This window comes from Echeneis naucrates, chromosome 15, assembly GCF_900963305.1.
Source record: "Echeneis naucrates chromosome 15, fEcheNa1.1, whole genome shotgun sequence".
Lineage (NCBI taxonomy): Eukaryota > Metazoa > Chordata > Actinopteri > Carangiformes > Echeneidae > Echeneis > Echeneis naucrates.
The window spans coordinates 4,554,082-4,571,988 of NC_042525.1; the positions used below are offsets into that span (position 1 = coordinate 4,554,082).

Here is a 17,907-nt window from a genome sequence, read left to right on the forward strand (position 1 = left end):
TTTATCACTACGACGGAGAAATCTCCCTGTAAAGCTCAGCAGCAGCTACCAGTATGATCTTCTACTGTAATACCTATTAATCTTCTATACGCATCTGTTAGCAAACACTGTATGTGGGTCAAGCTCGATGCGTTATGCATCATACCAGCCATTAAACATGAGCGTGTGTAATGCAGACTTTGGGAGTACGGGTATGCACATTGTGTATTTTCAAAACCTTCGTCAACATGCTTCAGCGGTGTCACTCACACCGAGCCAGATGTCTCTCACTGGCAGAGAGACACTGCCACGAAACTTAATCCATTTAACAAACTATTCGTTCTTTGGCCACTTCTCTGGATCAACGTTTGTCCACACAGAAATGGTTTTGGAAGACTTTTATTTTGCCTACTTCCTCCTTCTCTGAACTGCGATTATGATTGTATCGTCATGTATCATCTCAGATCGTAGTAAGAGGATTAGATGTCGCTTCTGCCAGAGTCTGCTGCTGTGTTGGATTCGCAGACGGGGCGTGTTAGCCCACCATCTGGGGGAGTAAATATGTTACTCCTCTGTTGCCAAAGACAGAAAAGTTAAAACACAGTTAAAACATGTGACTACGACCCCATCTTTGACACACACTTAGACACACAGCTGTTTTAGATCCTTTTCATTTAGACTATTTATCAAAGCTGCCAGAGATATTTATCAAAATAATCTTTTGTTCACACATTTATTGCAGGGCTAACGTACTAAACAATTCATACACTGCTGTCATTCAGATGCTTTTAATTTCACCTATTATCTAAAAGATTCAGCAGCATCAGCAACATCACAAACAGTAAATGGATTAAATAAAGGTGTCCTCTTTGAACACTGAAGTCATTCCGCTGTGTTTGTTTCTGTGAAAGTGAAAACCGCCTTTGCCGTTACAAAAATCTATCAGCCTGACGCACAGGCAAAACAAAGACATTGAAAATGTGAGTGTGGAACGGTGGATTGATTTCTATTTTCACAGGACGGTCTGCCTCTCACAGACAAAACAAGCAGATGTGCTGTCAGAAACAGGCATTTTTTGCAGACCTTCATCACTTCACATCACAAAGGATCACTTCAAATCTCCCTCTTTATTACAGGGATGATGGAGCGTCCGCATGGCGGTGTGCCCCTAAAACGACAAACATTCCCATCCTAACTGCTGAATGCAAGATTGGGTAAGGTTGGAGAAAAGCAGTGTGCACATGCGAGTTGTCTGACAATGGCAGCCAGAGTTGAGACATTAATCAAAATGCTCCTCTCATTATCATTAGCGAGAAACGCTGACGGTCCGTGTCTGTGACTCTACAGCCCTGCTGGAGTTTTCTCTTTCAGCAAATCCACACTGATACAAAGAGAGTCGCCTCTCCGGAGAAATCAGCAGAGAACAACATCAAAACTGACGCAACAAAAGCACTTTGTAAGCGTTTCTTCATGCAAATCAACCCAAATATGGGAGCAAATGTCAAGCTAATTTACTTCAGCTGCGTGGAAAAAATAAGTAAATAACTTTCAATTGTCAGGACTTCATACATTTTTGAAGAGCACCTGCTTCCCTGCCTCGCTAAGTGGAGCACAATGGGGCTGATTCAATGGCAGGAGGCAGTCTGCAAGTTTTGTAAGCATCTTTACAAAACTTGGTTCAACTAACATTTGGAGAAAAGTGAGCAAACAAAGGCCAGTTACCTTCTTGGGGTGCCATCTTCATGAGGTTGGATTATGACCACCTTAACAGTGACGGACGTGCGCAGAAGGTCGATCATTTGCTCGTGGGTCAGAGTGGCGACAGCCACCTTGCAGATCTCCACCAGTCGGCTGCCCTGCCTCAGCCCCGCCTTCCAGGCAAAGCCGAAGGGCTCCACGTCGGCCACGATGCCCTCGAAGTTGACATGGAAACCAAGTTGGCCGAGCCCGTTCCGGCGCAAAGTCATCTCAGACGTCTCACAGCCTCTGGTGGTGATCTGAAACCAAAAAGGAAATCCACTTGTTGTTCATATACAATAAAATACACAAGAGACAGAAAGGCAGGAAAGCAAAACAAAACAAAGTGCTACACACGAAATGGTCACTAAGCTCTGGAGATCAAAATGAGAAAACAAACAAGTGTGAGATGGCTTTCTGAGCCATACACCGTTGGCATCATTTCTAATACATGTGTGCAAGGACACACATTCACACACAAGACAAATACCATTAGAGCATCTGAAGCCGAGTAAAAATTCACTCCTCAGGCTGAAGTGCGTGAGCATGTTTGTTTGACTAATTCAAAGAATCCTTCAAAGAGGAGGTTAATAAGAGGGTACATCACAGAGATAGCAGATTCAGCCCAGGAGACGGCGAAAAGCACACAAGTTCTGCACACACAAATACACACCTGTCTCTCAGGACACTAACTACAGTAGATCAGTGGGTGCTGTGTGGGGGATTAGAACCTAATTGGCCCCTGATACATGGACTTGTCCACAAAACGGAGCGTATTAGTCAGAGTTAATGAGTAGGAAAGACTTTGGCGTCCAACATTTAAACTGAAACACATTATCTGCATCAACCGACAGCTGAAGAACACACTTCGTTAGCATCCACTGTGAAAGAATTATCTTGTTTCTTCCTTTTCTCCCAATTTTAGGAGATGGCGGCTCGAGACTGAAGACTTTGTAACGACAGCATCTGTCGTTTCAGTTGCGTGTCTGGATGAAACCTAAAAGGTTTCTCCTTGCCACTGTCACCAAGTGCCTGCTCTAAATATTTTGGGATATATTTCTCTTCAACAACTCCATGAAGAGTTTGGTCTAGACTTACTCCTTTGGTAAAGTGCACTGATGTAACTGCTATGATTTGGCGCTTTATAAATAAGTTTGATCTGATTAAAGCAGGTTCTTGGCCAAATGTGCACTTGCATGCAAATCAAGTTGCTCACTTTTCTCACTGGTGGCCTACTCCAATCCTCTGCTTTAATGTAATTCAGGTTCAGCTGAAGTTCAGGAGTCCCTCTTGCTTCAGCTGAGATATTTCAGTGAAACCGCCTCAGTGACAGGCAGATCTGTGTTCACCTTGATGACAGTAGGCGGTCGCGGCTCTAATGTAGGTTAGACTGCAGTGCGAGTCCAAGATTTTCTCGTGACAGCCACTGGAAAAGAACCTTGCGTTGCCTCCAATGAGCTTTAATCACCCATCAGATTAGTCTTGGTTCAGTTGTGGGTGACTGCCTCCATTTGCCTTTGAGTGGCAGCTGGCTTCAGGGACACATTAACTCTGACTAGGGCCTGTCAACACCTCACCAGATTCTCACACTGGCAGAAATCCTACGCCATAGTGTGAGAGGGGAGCCGTTAGAGCTTTGACGGACCGTCACGCACTGACCCCTAATAAGACAGCCCTAAAACTTTATTAACTTAGGCAAGAACGTGTCCCGTAACTAGTTAAATCACATTCCCAACCTCACTTTGCAATAAAAAAAAAATAAAATTACTTTTCACGAGCAGGAGAACTTCAATTCAATATCTCCCAAAATTAAGCAATCATTCTACGCAAAACATTAAGGTCAACTAAAATTGGAAATGTAAAGTCCAAATGCTCTCTGGGGACGAAGTCTGGTGGTAAATGGCCTGTGTACGAGGAAGACATCAGGCTGGGCATTAGGCCCCATGAATCAAACTAGCCTTTGTCAGAAATTCATTAGACCTAAATAATGGCTTTCTAAATGCTTTCATCAGGGCCCTTTATCCAGTCCCCCCGCAAAATGAATGGGTGCAGGTTCTCCTCCAAGCGTCCAAAATCCATAAAGGCCAAATCTAACGGGACACTGATTATTGCATTGGAGGGATTTATGGCCTGCAAAGTTTTTTCCGAATGGGACGGTGCGTGTCCTGCTGATCGGAGGCAAATCAGGGTCTCTGAGGACAAAGCGGCATTAAAACAACAACAGTCCCCTTAAAGAGTCAAACGGCGTCCGGTTTGTCTGGAGATGACAAGAAATGTCGCCGGCACTGATCTTGAGTGAGATGTCTGCGACGGACGCAGCTGTGACACTGCTGGGACTGTCTGTCCTAGTACGCTTCACAGACCTGATGAAACCTCATCTACAGCTAAATCTAGGACAGAGCCTTCTAACGTAAGCCTACAGCTCAGTTTGGAGTGGAGAGGAAGAGCAGAGGAAGTTGGTTCAGAACTTATCAAACAAGCACAAAATTATTTATTATCTCCTCCTGACAGGAAATGAATCAACAACAATCTGTATGATCTTGTAATCAGTCAAGTCCTTAATTGAGAAAAATTGCTAAAAATTTTCCTGCTCTGTCCTTTTATATACGCTTGTGAAAAATAATTGGACCTATCTCCGTGGGTTTTTTTTTTTTTTTTTACTTTTTTATTTTCTACTCATATTGTTTTCTTTATAGATGAATCAGCTGATAATTTGTTGAACTAATTGGCTTGTTGTGCTGCACAGTCCTTCGTCTGACCAGCAACACAGAATCCAAGCGAGTCATATGTGAAGTGACTCCTAAATTATTACCGATAAACTTATTTTCTGATGTTCACCAAACTAACTCAGATATTAATTATTGACTCTGTTTAGCTGTTCAGTAGTTGCTGTCACCATCTGTATAGATTTGATTTTATTCTGATAACTGGTCTCTCCTATCACTCACAGAGCACAATCTGTCTCTTGATTTTCTTTGTAGATCTGCTGATGTCCCCACTCTGCTCAGGAAACAAAAACAAAAACAGCATGTTGTCACCCGAGCCAAGATTACTTGCCTCGTAAAAGCCGAACACGCGGCCACCCAACTCAGCAACACTCTGGAGATCAGGACGCCACCACAAAGCTTTTAGCTGTGCGCTCACACTGGGCTCCTCTGTGTGTCACAGCGGGCAATCTGTTCGCTGTGGTTCACATTACATCACAGGTCCGGCAGCCTGTAAATCCCACCAATGAAACATGATTCGCACCAACCTCTGTGGCATGTAGGAAAACACAGACACCTTTCGGGCCAAGTATGCACCGTCAGCTCATACCCAAATGTTCCTGCTGCTGTCCCCCCCCCCCCCCCCCCGTCTGGGCGAGTGACTACAAAAAGCCACCAACTTACTTGAAACTTCCCCGAACTTCTCCTGTGAATTATTCCTTACAAATCCCGGGGGGTAAGTGAGCAGCACGTTTTGAGGGGAGATTAGCATAGAGAATGAGGAAGTGATGTCCTTTGGCTAATCACAAATGCTAATATATCCTGCTCTGTCCTTTCTTACGATGAGTGAAGTAGGCACTGACTGACATCTGTGCCTTCTTAAGATTAATTATGGTAAATATAAAATATGGGTTTTTGAGATAGGTGGGATATGCAGAACCTTAACGTTCATCCGTCCATTGATTCTGTCCGTCCTTATCCTAATGCTCAGAAGAATATAATTCTTTTCAGGCTTTAAGCCGGAAATGGAGTTAGTCCCATCTCGTTGTCTGTACCAATGATTTGCTGACTGGGGTTTGTTGGAAATTTCAAGATTGTCGACGGAGCCGCATAAGAGGGACTATGAGGGATAAGTGGATGAGAGCGTGCAGGCAGGCAGAAATAAGGTCAGGCACAGCTCAGGTTTGGATTTTGGGATTCAACCTCAATATTATTTTGAGGAAACAAAGAGTTGCCTGATTAAAAGTTCAGTAAACAAATGACTGATGCCAGAAACGGAAAAACAAGCCGAGGCGAGACGTGGAAACAAGACATGTGATGTCAGCATCCAGGCAGAGGAAATAAGAGTTTCAGACAGATATCCAGAACCACCTGACCCCTAAAATCATAAAGTGTGACCAGAGCCACAGGGTGGTACAGATGGTCGAGGCAGACCTGCAGCACGGGGCTGAGAGGTCTTGGACAAAGTGGGTAGCTCTGAACGGGAGTGAAGCAGTCTGAGGCCAAGTGTCCTCTATTCTTAGTCGGTCAGACCCATAAAAATAAAAAAAGAAATGTGTCTGCGTCTCCTCTGGTCACCCTGAAACTGGGTTGGGGCCCCGTTTAAGCTGCTTCCTCTTGTACCTACATCCAGACAAAACAAGAAAGGACAAAAATCCCATCATCACTAATCTTTCCCATAAATGAAATGCCTGCCATGGCTCTGGCTTTGGTCACTTGTGGACAATGTTGATGTGTTTGATGGCGAAGTTCAGGAGAGCATCTGTAATTGTGCAAGCCAAACTATCGCCTGCGCTGAGCCAAGGAAACCTAAAAAGAAGATTACGGCCTCTGTGACTCGATTTCACGTCACAGTTTCACACTCAAATGACGCAAATGCATTTAGGGCCATTTTTTGAAAGCCATACTCCGACAATGTGGTGAGAGAATGGAGCGAAGAGCGCAACAAGGAACAAAAATAAAATGTGGAGCTGAAGCACATCGGTCTTGACAGGCTATACACAGGTTAAGTAACCAACAGCTCTGTTGACACAGGGATGGAAATAAAATAAAAAGGTTTGTGGTTGGTAGTAAATCTACAATGGCAAGAAAAATATTTGTGCAGCGTATTGTTTCACCGCAGAGTGACCACAGATACCCGAGAGTAAAAAGCCTCACTGCACCATTTAGAGCAAAGGCAGCCATCTTCCCAACTTCGGTGTGAAATGCCATCAGAATATATTTTCTGTGCAGACAGACTATTATTCCACTTGTTTCATGGGAATGACTCACAATATTTACGACTTTTTAGGTGAGATACACAAATGAACAGCTCTAAGAGCATCAATTTGCACTTGGCGCTAAAAGGCATCACAACATGCAATGGGATTAGATCACACTTCGAACCGCTCTATACGTAAATAAACACATATGCGTTGTCCGACTGTGGCAGACGGATCCATTGTCAATGTGTTTGTTTGTGTTAGAGAGAGAGACAGAAAGAGAGCATAAGGCATGAAGGGGTTGAGCCAGTTATAGCTCTGCAATCTAATAAGGTTTTAGCCGACATACTTTCAGTTGTTATGAAGACAGGACTCATCAGAACGTGGACATCAGTTGAGTAGGTGGTGCTTCAGTGGAGCCAACGCCACATCTGAACGTGGCCTGACTGATCTGATCTCTAATTCACCCACTGTGCATCCAGAGCTGTCCACTCGGGGCGAGATCACCCACCTGAAGTGGATCCGATACAGATCGTCGAACCAAGAGCGTCCAAACTGAGCAAAAAGCAGTCCTCTTTCTGTTCTGGCCATTCAGCCAAAAGGTGTCATCAGTATTTGGCAAGAATTGATGCTCAGATTGGATATTTGTTTTTGCTGCGTGTTTGTGTGTTCGTGCAAACCCTGGCTGCATCTCGGCCAATTCTTTAAAACTGCTTTTGACACACCACTGATTTGATGACTTAATTCTTTTCACTGTAATGTGCTCATTACATCAAAAATAAGCTGGATGTCAAACTAAGACAAAACCCTCAATTAACCACACACAGTGCAAACAGAGAGGGAATTGCTCCTTCTGTGAGAGGGAAGCAATGTTTTAAAACTGATTATCTGTCTTTCACTCTGTGAAATCTCCTCCTATGATGTGATTTGACACTGGTACTGAAGACACGGCTGTAAGGTTTACTGCAAAAAGAATCAGCACACACAGGTCTAAAAGAAGGGACTTACCTCCAGCCTTTGCACCATCTCCCGAATGTCTTCTCCGCAGTTATCGTGGGCGGACAGCATGATACACTCCCCACGCTCATAGAAGATCTTAATATTCATAATCCCTGAGGTCCATCCAATGACATCGCGACATGAGCAGTTGAAGACCACATTTTTCGATTCCTCCTCGATGAGGACGATGAATTCGTTGGATATACCGAGCAAACAGTCCACGTCCATCGACTGGCCAAAATCCCGGGCACGGACGCTCCAGGTGATGGCGCCCACGCTGAACAGATGTGCGTCCTTCCTGGGTTTCACCTTCTCCTTCTTCTTGGCTCCGAGGGTGATGAAGCTGAATTTGACAGCAGAGTCAATAGTAGCAGTGCTCACAAAGTTCTCCGCCAGGTCCTTCAGGTACTCCTGCCGCGTACGAGTCGCCATGGCTCGGAATTTCTCCGACTTGTGTGCGGCATTTTCTCCATTGATGACCTTGGCGAGCAGGAAGTCCCTGAAAACTGCTGACTTTGGGAAAGTTACGGACTTAGGAATAGGGGGCCCGAACGGAGGCACATCTTTAGATCTGGACACGGCCACGCTGCAAAACAGGAGGAGAATCAATAAGTCAAATGTGTCGGTGTCAGTAAAAAACACACAAAGAATTAGAAGAGTATTGAACTGCACGCTAAATGAACAGCTATTTGAAGTGTTGAAATTATATGGCTTTTGGGGAAATTATTTCAGGTGGAAAGACTGAGAGGGGTTCAGACTAATCTTGCTCTGTTAAGCAAATTCTATGTTATTAACCCGAGTTGTCTTGACTTCAGAAACACTCGAGGACAGAGTCATAAGTCATAATTTCAAGGTGTCTTTGAAGATAATAACCATATCATCACTGAACAGATCAAAAGTGCCTTGTGACTCCCGCACATTACCATTAAGTCATGACAGAAACCACAGAGAGCACTCAGCAGGCTATTATTATTATTCTTTCAAATTAAGCGCTCTTAAAAGTTCATGTAGAGCCATTCTGCATCAAGACATTTATGCCAGACACATCAAAAGATAAACACTTCCCCTGAAGTATTTTAAGGATATTAGCGAGCTCCTTATCACATGATGACGACTGCCAATATCTGGCAATTTGACTCAACACCAAATTCAGATGTCGTATTTTTTCCCCTCTCCTTCTGTTTGTGTTTTTGTTTTTTTCTTTCTTTTAATCAGCTGGAGTTAAGTGGCTTTGAGAGAGCATGCTTGTTCTGTTTACCTGTAACAGACGTTATCAGTGCAGGGGTTGTGGACTTTGACGATGACAAACACATGTTGGAAATGAGAGCGGATGTTTTTTGGAGTGAAAGGAAGGGCCCCGGGCTCCTGAAATACTATGGTGACGATATCGTTGCCAATGTGCCTCTTCCTTAATAACTATAAAAGACAAAAAAAAAGAAAACAGACAATTTATAAAAAGGAGCATTTATTAGATTGATGAAAAGTGAAAGATTTTAGGTAATCCCTTTATTCTTGATTGCTAAAATTTGAAGGAAAAAAGTGAGGCCAAGCACGTTTTGCCCGTGCAGCTCTTGAGTAAGACATTCGTTTTTTAAGGAGGACACCACATGAGCAGCTTCATTCTCCCAGGTGTGAAACCAAGTCTCTGCACAACACAACTGTGTTAACGTAATGTGGCACCTGTACTAGCACCACAGGCAGGGAACCAAACCTTTTTTAGCTGCCTGCATTGTTGAATTGTGCAGATAATTAACCTCAGTCCGCGGCTGGTATGAAGTTGCCAGTGAGTGTCAGCGAGATCCCGAAACAAGCAGGATTAAAGGGTGCAGAGGGGAATTGGTAAGGATAAAGGGATGAGTTTGGGTGATCTCTGCTCGGACCTGGAAGGAAGATTACCAGCATGGAATAAAAAAGAAATAAATAAAATAAATGTAAGTGTCCCACTTCATGAGCTGGAGGACAATAGGAGGAGCAGAGAAAAGGGGAAAAGTTTAAATCCTAAAATTTGAACACAAGGCAGCGTTTCACTGGATGCAGCTGGATCTCACACAATCTCTTCCCATCTCCTTGAGTATATTCACAGCTTATACCACTGCAGGACTGCAAGAGCCTCACGGACTCATAATGTAATTCTTAACAGCAGTGCGGAGGCTGAGATGAACCTCGCAGTAATCACGGCTTTAGCGGGCCATCGCCCCACCAGTCCACCAATACATCCACTTAATTCCACTTGTTAGTGCTGACAGACACAGAGGCCCATCTAATATCATGTCAGGTCCAGCCCCTCGGGACGCATTGATTAAAATCCTACTATGGGGTACCGTTACCATAGCAATACTCACGTTTTCAACTGAAAGGTCATTACCGTGGCAAAATGACCCTCCGGGGAAGACTGACAGCAGCCAGGATTGGAGATATCCTAAGAGGAAGCTGCTCAGGGAATTACAGCCACCATTAGGCAGCAGCTCACCTCAAAGAAAAGCAAACAAGGCGGTCTGCAAGAAGGGAAAGAGTGTGAAGCAGAGCGTTTACTGACCTGCTGCCTGTTGTTGGGCGTGTAGGGGAGCATGGTGGACACGTGGAACATCAGCTCGTAGTCCTTATAGGTGGTGTAGAGAGAGTGTGTGCCTGTGGAGTCGGCTGTAACACAGAACAAGGTGTCAGGCTCGTATTAGATTGGCCTGTGCCATTAAAGTTTTCAAAGAGCAATATGACGGCACGTTTGGGAGTAGAAGTGCGTGTGTGGTGTGCTTTCTATCATACTCTTGTTGTCCAGCTGAGCTCTGTACTTGGTGAAGCCTTTGAGGCGCACCCTCTGGCCGAGCAGGTCCAAGAACTCCTCGAGTGCCGGTCCAGCGCTCTCATTGTTGTACATCTCTTCTTCTGTGCTCTGGCCCGCCTTGCAGTAAAGCACTCCCACCTTGTGCTGAAAGCTTAGCTGGAATGAAGAACATACACGGACACTCAGTGAGTTAAGCATCATTTCCTGTTGCTGATGCACATCACATGCCACGCTCGTACATACTGCACAGTATGCACTCAAAACATGCGAGTGCCCGCTTTCCATCATGTCACAGCTAATGTGAAGGAGCTCATATCCCTTCTGGAAGGAGAGCTGAAATTCCCTTTTGTGCAGCCAAGCCCCTGAGCTCTGAGGAACTCTGAGCAGAGCATAAATCAGGCCGAGCTAATAGCTGCTACTTATGAGCGGGGAGTGAATTACAGACATACAGCAGGATACCTTCAGTTTATGGCAGAAAACATTAAGTGCCAACACCAGAGTTTCAGTCCTTTCTTAAGCAAGACTTTGGTCCTCACTGTAGCAGTTCAAGACTGGCATATGACACCGAATGGCAACAACATTGCTCCCAACTGCTGATACTCATAATTGTGTCAAAAATAGACATGAATGTCTTTTTCACGTGGAGTAATATTCGTAGACACACATAAGCAGGCAAAACCGCAAGAATGATTATGATCCAGAAACGGCAGGTCCGATATAAACTTGTTTCGCAAAGAGAGAGGAAGAAATAAAACTTCCAGAGCGAGTCTCCTTTTGCGGTGAGCGCTCGAGCACTCTCCACCAACATGAATCTTTCATTTATGGCATTTATGGCTTACAGGTTCAGAATGCCTGCCAGGAAAGAGTGTCCAAGGGGTAAATAAAAAAGATGAAAAAGAAGCCTCCTGCCTCTGGTACCTGTTGCTCAATATTCACAGTGGAGCACAGCACCTTGATCCAGTTGCCAAATGATCTATACACTGAAACAATTCCATTCATTCATTCATCTTCTAGCACTCATCTGTTTTCAGGTCACGGGTGGGGGGGTTGCTGGAGCCAATCCCAGCTCACACTGGGCGAGGGCGGGGTCACCCTGGACAGGTTGACAGTCCATCACAGGGCCAACTGAAACAAATTGGAATTGTCTTTTTTTCCTCCGGTATAGGTTATCACTTTCTGGTGCGCTCCTGACACTGTTGTCATGGTGACTTCCTCCATCAGGCAGTCTGCTCTCCACTAAAGCTCCCGCGGTGACGGAAAGCTATTATACCATCAGGCCCAGTGGAAATGGGACGATGTGCAATGATGTGGTCTGCGTTATTTTTTATCTTGCATTATATGGGCTCACTTAACCTCCTGCTCTTCTTAACAGACCGGCCGAGGGCAAGGACAATCACATTGCCCTTTGGTGCGAATTTGTCACTGCCTGAAAAGTGCAAGCGCATCAGGCAGAGCAATGTGTACATGTCACATATATAGAGGAGTAAAGCTCCTGAGATGACGCTTGTGTAACCACCTATAATGTGCTGGAATCAGCTTCTGCTAAGGTACAGCAGCCAGAAAAAAGGAAAAAAAAAAAAAAAAACCCATTTCACCCCTTTAATGGATCTGTGATTAACAGTTGAAGTTGGCAAAAAATTGCATAAATCTAAGAAAAACAGAAATTCGGTCTCCTTATTTATCTTTTCCTCCATCTGTCCGATGCCGCAGGGTGTTGAACTACAGCCTCTTCCGAAAAATGGGAAGATGGTTAACGATTGGGGGGGAGAAACGAGGACATTGTTCACCCTGGAGATTGGTGAGGCACACCTGAGGAATACAGTGGCGTCCTAACACAACACACATCATCACAGTGACATCTGCAGTGTCCAAATGCAGCAAAAACTCACAACACAGCTCCGGAAACCTGCTTTTCGCAAAAGCTGCAGAAACTCACATTCCACGTCTTAAAAAAAGAAAAAGAAAAAGAAAAAAATGGGAACAAGGGAAATTAATGACAGAGAATAAAAATCTACCTGCCTAATTTCACCAAATGAATCCTTAAAATGTCAATACAACAGCCAGAGGGACACCAGAGGGATTTTTGCATTAACAGTCTCGGCAGATGGCAGATTTTTCTCTTGAACTTGTGAACCAAATCCCACTTGAGGAATAATTTTTGATCCTGCAAAGGATTTACCTGTAGACAGCTGAAAAGCATGAAAAGCAGTGTTGGGGAGAGGGTAATTATTTTTTTGTTCATGCTATTATACAGTTATTTGTAAAGCATTACTATTAACAGAAGATTAATCACTTTTTCTCGCCTCCTTGACGTCACCATCATCAGAGGCCATCAGACCAGCTGTTTTCTTGCTCACGCCCCTTTCTTTATTATCAACACAAAAATTTTGAGAGCGAACCTAATTCAGCCATTAAACTGTGTCTGCATTAACCAAACATCCTGTCATTTCCCAGATTTTAGTCTTCAGATGGAAACAACAGATGCACCTTTTATAGCGATGGCCTTCGCCCAAAAACGTATTGTTTCTGATTTCTATCGCCCAAAAATCACTTCTTCAAATCTGATCAACAGCTTAATGCCTTTTCCAGCTCATCGCGCGGTCAGCTTGCTATGATCTACAATGTGATCTAAAATACATTCACATATGCTCCATTCTCCTCTTACATCCAGGGTCATTACGGCGGAGTCTACAGAGGTGTCCTTTCTGCCAAACTGATCATGAGGATATTGTGAAAGCTGCTTCAGGATCCTTTCATTCACCAGATAGGTTTTTTGTTCACAGCTAAGAGAAATCCTTTATCACACACATTCATTCAAAAACAAAAACAACAACAAAGGGCTGGATGACGCTTCCTACGTGCAGTAGAGGAAAACGATGCACTGAAACCACTCTGGGTCCTGAACTTCCGCAGATGAACACATTACATGGGTGATGAAAGTCTAGCTTGGTTCCACAGTAGATTATGGGGTGCCCGACATCCTAAACGTTTACCCGCCAAGCACAACATTAATGATTAAAACAGGGGTGTGTAAAAATACCGATGTCCAAATATAAAACTGGCCACCACTGGGCGTTTGGTTTGAGGTCTGTGAGGAGAAGTGCCAGTTGGAAGAGCTTTAAGCCCCACTTAGCTTGTGTGCTCCTCCTCTGAAAGTATTATTTTAACATAACTTTACTGCCTTTTTTTTTTTTCTCTCTCCTCTCCTATGTGTGAGTTTCGGTCTGTCTCGGCTGACAGTCTGTCGTAGCCATATGGCAGGTGAACGAACTCCGGTATCAGCTCCTTGAGCTCTGGATGGAAAAACTTCTGAGAGCACTTAAGTTACTTTGCGATAACGCCGTACGCAATATCTGTCATCATCTTAAGTGCATTAAAACGTGCTTCAGAGAGGACATTACGCTGCTCCTGTTTACGTGTGCAACAAAGTCTTCACACACAAGAGGGACATGACTGACACTTTCTATTATAAGAGCCTTTCCCTTGTCAGTTGGAAAGATGGGCTCATGCTGATGAAAGTAATTACAGTAATAAACAACCCACTTCTCTGATAGTAAGACAAGCAGTACAATACCAGCTAATCCCCCACGCACCCTTCCATCATGCACTTTCATTAGACCCAAAGATAAAGACCCCAAGATCACACAACAAATCCATTTCTGACACCTCTGAATGAAGCCTATATCACTAAAAGCCATTTTATTAAATATAGATAATGATAGATGACATTCTCCAACATCCAGACAAAATACCAAATGAAGGCGAAGTAAGTTGTCAAAAGTGAGTGAGGCTGTGTCTGAGTGTCCTATTAGCAGGAAAAAGTGTGTCGAAGCAGTCGATGATGGCCACAGAGTGTGGGATTTGTATTGATTCTGTTTAAGTGTGATATTGGCTGTCTTATCCTCCTCACCTGGGAGTCTGCATTCATCTATAATAAGCTGCCCACATATGGAATAAAGGTTCCTGCTATGTGGAGTTAATCCCTCCCCAGGTTTCCTCTATAGCTGTTGCAAATGTCACAAGCGCAGACGGATTTATCTTTAATGTAAAATCTATACTGTAATATACATGCAGTCATTCAAAGCATTTTTCATAATACTGATATTTGGCGGGTTTAAAAGTAAACACGTGTAAAAGATGGGGAGAGACAACAGGAAACACTTTACACTTCCTTGAAGTTAATCATTCTTGGCTGATTTGCCAAGTGTTGATTTAACAGCGGCTGCCATCAGTTTCAGTCGGGGACAGGTTATCTTAGTTTAGCTGACCCTAAAGACTGGAAGCAGAAGGAAACAGACAGCCTGGCTCTGCTGGATGGTAGCAAAACTCACCCCCTGCTCGTCAAGCTTCAGCAGCTGCTCCGGGACCTTGGGGGAGTTGAGCGCTAGCCTCAGGCACTGGATGTTGAGCTCGGGGATGACGTACTCGAGCACCTCCTTCAGCGGCAGGCCGCGCGCCGTCCCGTGTCTCGCCGTGGATGGAATGGCGTCCTCCAAGATGGCGCCACGGAGTGTGGTCAACTAAAAGCAAAGACGGTCAGACGATTTCTGCTGTGCCTCTTATGATAAACAGATTTGATGTATTAAATCTGTGTATGAGCTCACATTCATCTGAGGGCCAGATTGGATTTATTTCATCATTAAACTTGCTGAAAATAAATGAGAACCATGCCGACATAGAAGCTTCTCTGTGAGTCAGCCGTGATCCCTTTATATTCCTCTTATTATTTAGGGCAGTAACTTTATGGCAACTCCCCTGGAAGGCATTAGGAGCTCACAATGTAAATAATTAAGATGAGTACAAATGTTAAGTGGTGTTTTACTATTACGACCATTAATGTGCCAGTAAAAGTTGACCCCGACAGCTTCAAAACATCCACTCTGCAACTCTGGAACATCACAGACACATTTCATCCATAAATCAAATTTTCCCCCCCATCACCGCAGTCCTTGGACACAAATGTCAACAGTCAAGGGCTGTACAGCAGAGAGGCTTTCTAAAATTTAGATTACTTAACAGACTCGGAGAGGAAGGGAAATAGAGACAGGCGGCGAGCACCAGCGCTAAATGATGGGAGCGCATGCAAATAGATGCTCCGGTGTTTGGGGAATTAAAACATTGTCTGCGTGCTACTTGCAGGGCCTCCATGACCCAGATATTTTGTTTCATCGTGGGATGAAACCAAGAATGGCACTAGATATCAGTGACATTTCTCTGCCTGACGCATCTGTTGCACCTGAATTATTCAGTGGTTGAGACCACCCGGCATCAATCAAGGAGAGCTCCCTGTACCACCAGGGACCTCAAGACAGTGCTCCTCAGTTTGTGGATTAATCATGTGCGTGCACGTGCACGCAAATAGGTGCGCGAGCGAGGCCGGTCATGCCGATGCAGATAGACTGCATCGGTGTTTGCATGACTGTCCAGCTGCGTTACAAATGGCTGAAAATCCCTGCCTGCATCAGGGAACAAGGGGCAGATTTGGGAAGGGAAAGCTTTGAGAAGAAGCCTCCTCTTGTCTGCACGGCTACTGAAGCAATCCTGTGTTCTTTCCCTGCCTGACTGAGCCCCAACTGCTGAATGCTATAAATGGGAAATATGACAAATATCCCTTAGAAGCATGTTCCAACAAGTAAACGGTTCTTTGATGGAGCGATAGAAGTCACACAGCTCTCTCCTGCCATGCATCCACAACAGTTACACCACGAATGGAGGCATTCGGTGCAACAGAGGAAGTGCACATCAGTGTATTACAGTTACCTGACTGGTTCTGAAGGTCACGCGGTAGTTGTACTGCATTCCGTCTCTTTCCTTTCCTTCATCCAGCTTCTCCCTGCGGATGCTGACTGCCACGGGTCCCAGATTGTCATCCACCCCGAAATAGTTCTGATGCTCTGCGTTTGGAACGAGAAATTTGAACAAATTGAACACACATCCCCATTAATTGCTGACATCAGTTTCATAGAAATGGGAACCCAGGAGAGACGTCATTCACATCGCTGCTTTTGTACCAACAGAATATCAATTTACATTAGCGAGTGCGTTTATTTATTCCTTCATGTCAACATGCTTTGTGCATTAACCACAGCTGAGCTGTGACACTGATTACAGAAAGCACAAGGGTTCCTGTGGAGATTTCAAATTGATTCACTTTGGATTATAAACTGGCTTGTGTTGTGATGGCGAAGGGATTTTAAACAAAACAATAATAATAATAAAAATACAGCCATGGAAGTTTTGACCCATCACTGACCCAGATAACTCGCAGGACATCTATCCTGCCTCTCACACTACAGACACGTGTTGAACAAAGTAAAATTAGACCCACAGACATCTTCAATGCTCAGCTTTACTCAGTATTAAAAATTAATTTGGGATCTAATAAAACCAGAAATCTTCTCTAACGTATTCCAACGCAATTAATTTATGGTCATGCATGCACGCACTCGCCTTGGATCAGGAATGTTTTGGGCCTTTTTTGCACCTGTAGTCCTGGACTCCGTCCTGCCCACCACATACAGACTGTCAGCTAACAGACTGTAGCAAACCAAGGCTAACCGCGCTAAAATGAAACAAAACAGCACTCAAATATTTGTTTTCGTTGGCTAGCTGACTGTGCAGGTTGGAAGGAAATATGGAGACAGACAAGACTAAATTTCCTGACTACATCTGAGCCCAGAATAAAGCGGTTACATGGTATGTGCCTTAGACCACAAAGATACCCGGATTGTGTATTTGTGGTGGAATATAAGCAGGAACTTAGAAAGCAACTGAGCTGTCAGCCAATTAAAACTAAAAGCAAACTAAAAAGAAAAACACCTTTTTAATAAACCTAATTTAGAATTTGCTGACTTTCATCTTGCAAAGTTATCTCTAATACCGATGAACAGAGTTTCGGGAAATTTTCTGAGCGCATTCACAGCGATAAGAGGGACCCCTCTCATGTTGCTGGTAACCTCTCTGGTGTGAACAACAACAAAAAAGGCTAACTCTAAATGGAAAATCTTCATTAAATTTCCTTGTGACCTTAAAGTCCCCTGCAGGATGAATACTTTCTAATTTGTAGACAACTGATAACATTTCCCCCTCTTGTTAGCTTTGGGTCAATGTGGTTACTGTGAAGTGAATTTAGAAGTGAATTTACGCAACTGAATTGCCAATGCTACTTGGTCTTTTCAGCAGCCTGCATCATGGAGCATAATGACAAACGAATGGTCACTAACTGGGATTCAAAACATTTAGTCTTACTAGTTTACAAAACAGCATTAAATTCCAAGTTGGCATTAGAGTATTCAATTACACAATAGATGATACACTTGTGTATTAATACATTAGTATGATGGATGTAGAGCTCTTACTGTCCAACATTAAATTATTAGTGTAATGATGGCCAGATAATGTCTGTTCGTCTGTGTGTGTGTTTGTGTTCAGAGCTTGGACATGAGTAGAGCTTTGTCTTGAGCAAGAGCTCCCTAATCCCAGCTAAGACCAAGGAGACCAAGGA

General features: G+C 44.0%; 1 protein-coding gene across 4 annotated transcripts in view; it reads right to left on the reverse strand.

Annotated features, from left to right (window-relative positions):
• Window positions 1-17,907, reverse strand: part of LOC115055341 (signal-induced proliferation-associated 1-like protein 2) — a 73,304-nt gene that overhangs the window by 24,943 nt on the left and 30,454 nt on the right. For 3 of the 4 annotated variants that reach the window (XM_029521070.1, XM_029521069.1, XM_029521068.1), the window contains exons 3-9: window positions 16,164-16,297; window positions 14,735-14,923; window positions 10,385-10,559; window positions 10,158-10,261; window positions 8,880-9,037; window positions 7,631-8,207; window positions 1,702-1,976 (exon numbers count right to left, since the gene is read on the reverse strand). In XM_029521070.1, the coding sequence (XP_029376930.1) occupies window positions 1,702-1,976; window positions 7,631-8,207; window positions 8,880-9,037; window positions 10,158-10,261; window positions 10,385-10,559; window positions 14,735-14,923; window positions 16,164-16,297 (1,612 nt within the window). The remainder of the gene's footprint in view (window positions 1-1,701; window positions 1,977-7,630; window positions 8,208-8,879; window positions 9,038-10,157; window positions 10,262-10,384; window positions 10,560-14,734; window positions 14,924-16,163; window positions 16,298-17,907) is intronic. The other variant, XM_029521071.1, reaches the window with a different exon arrangement.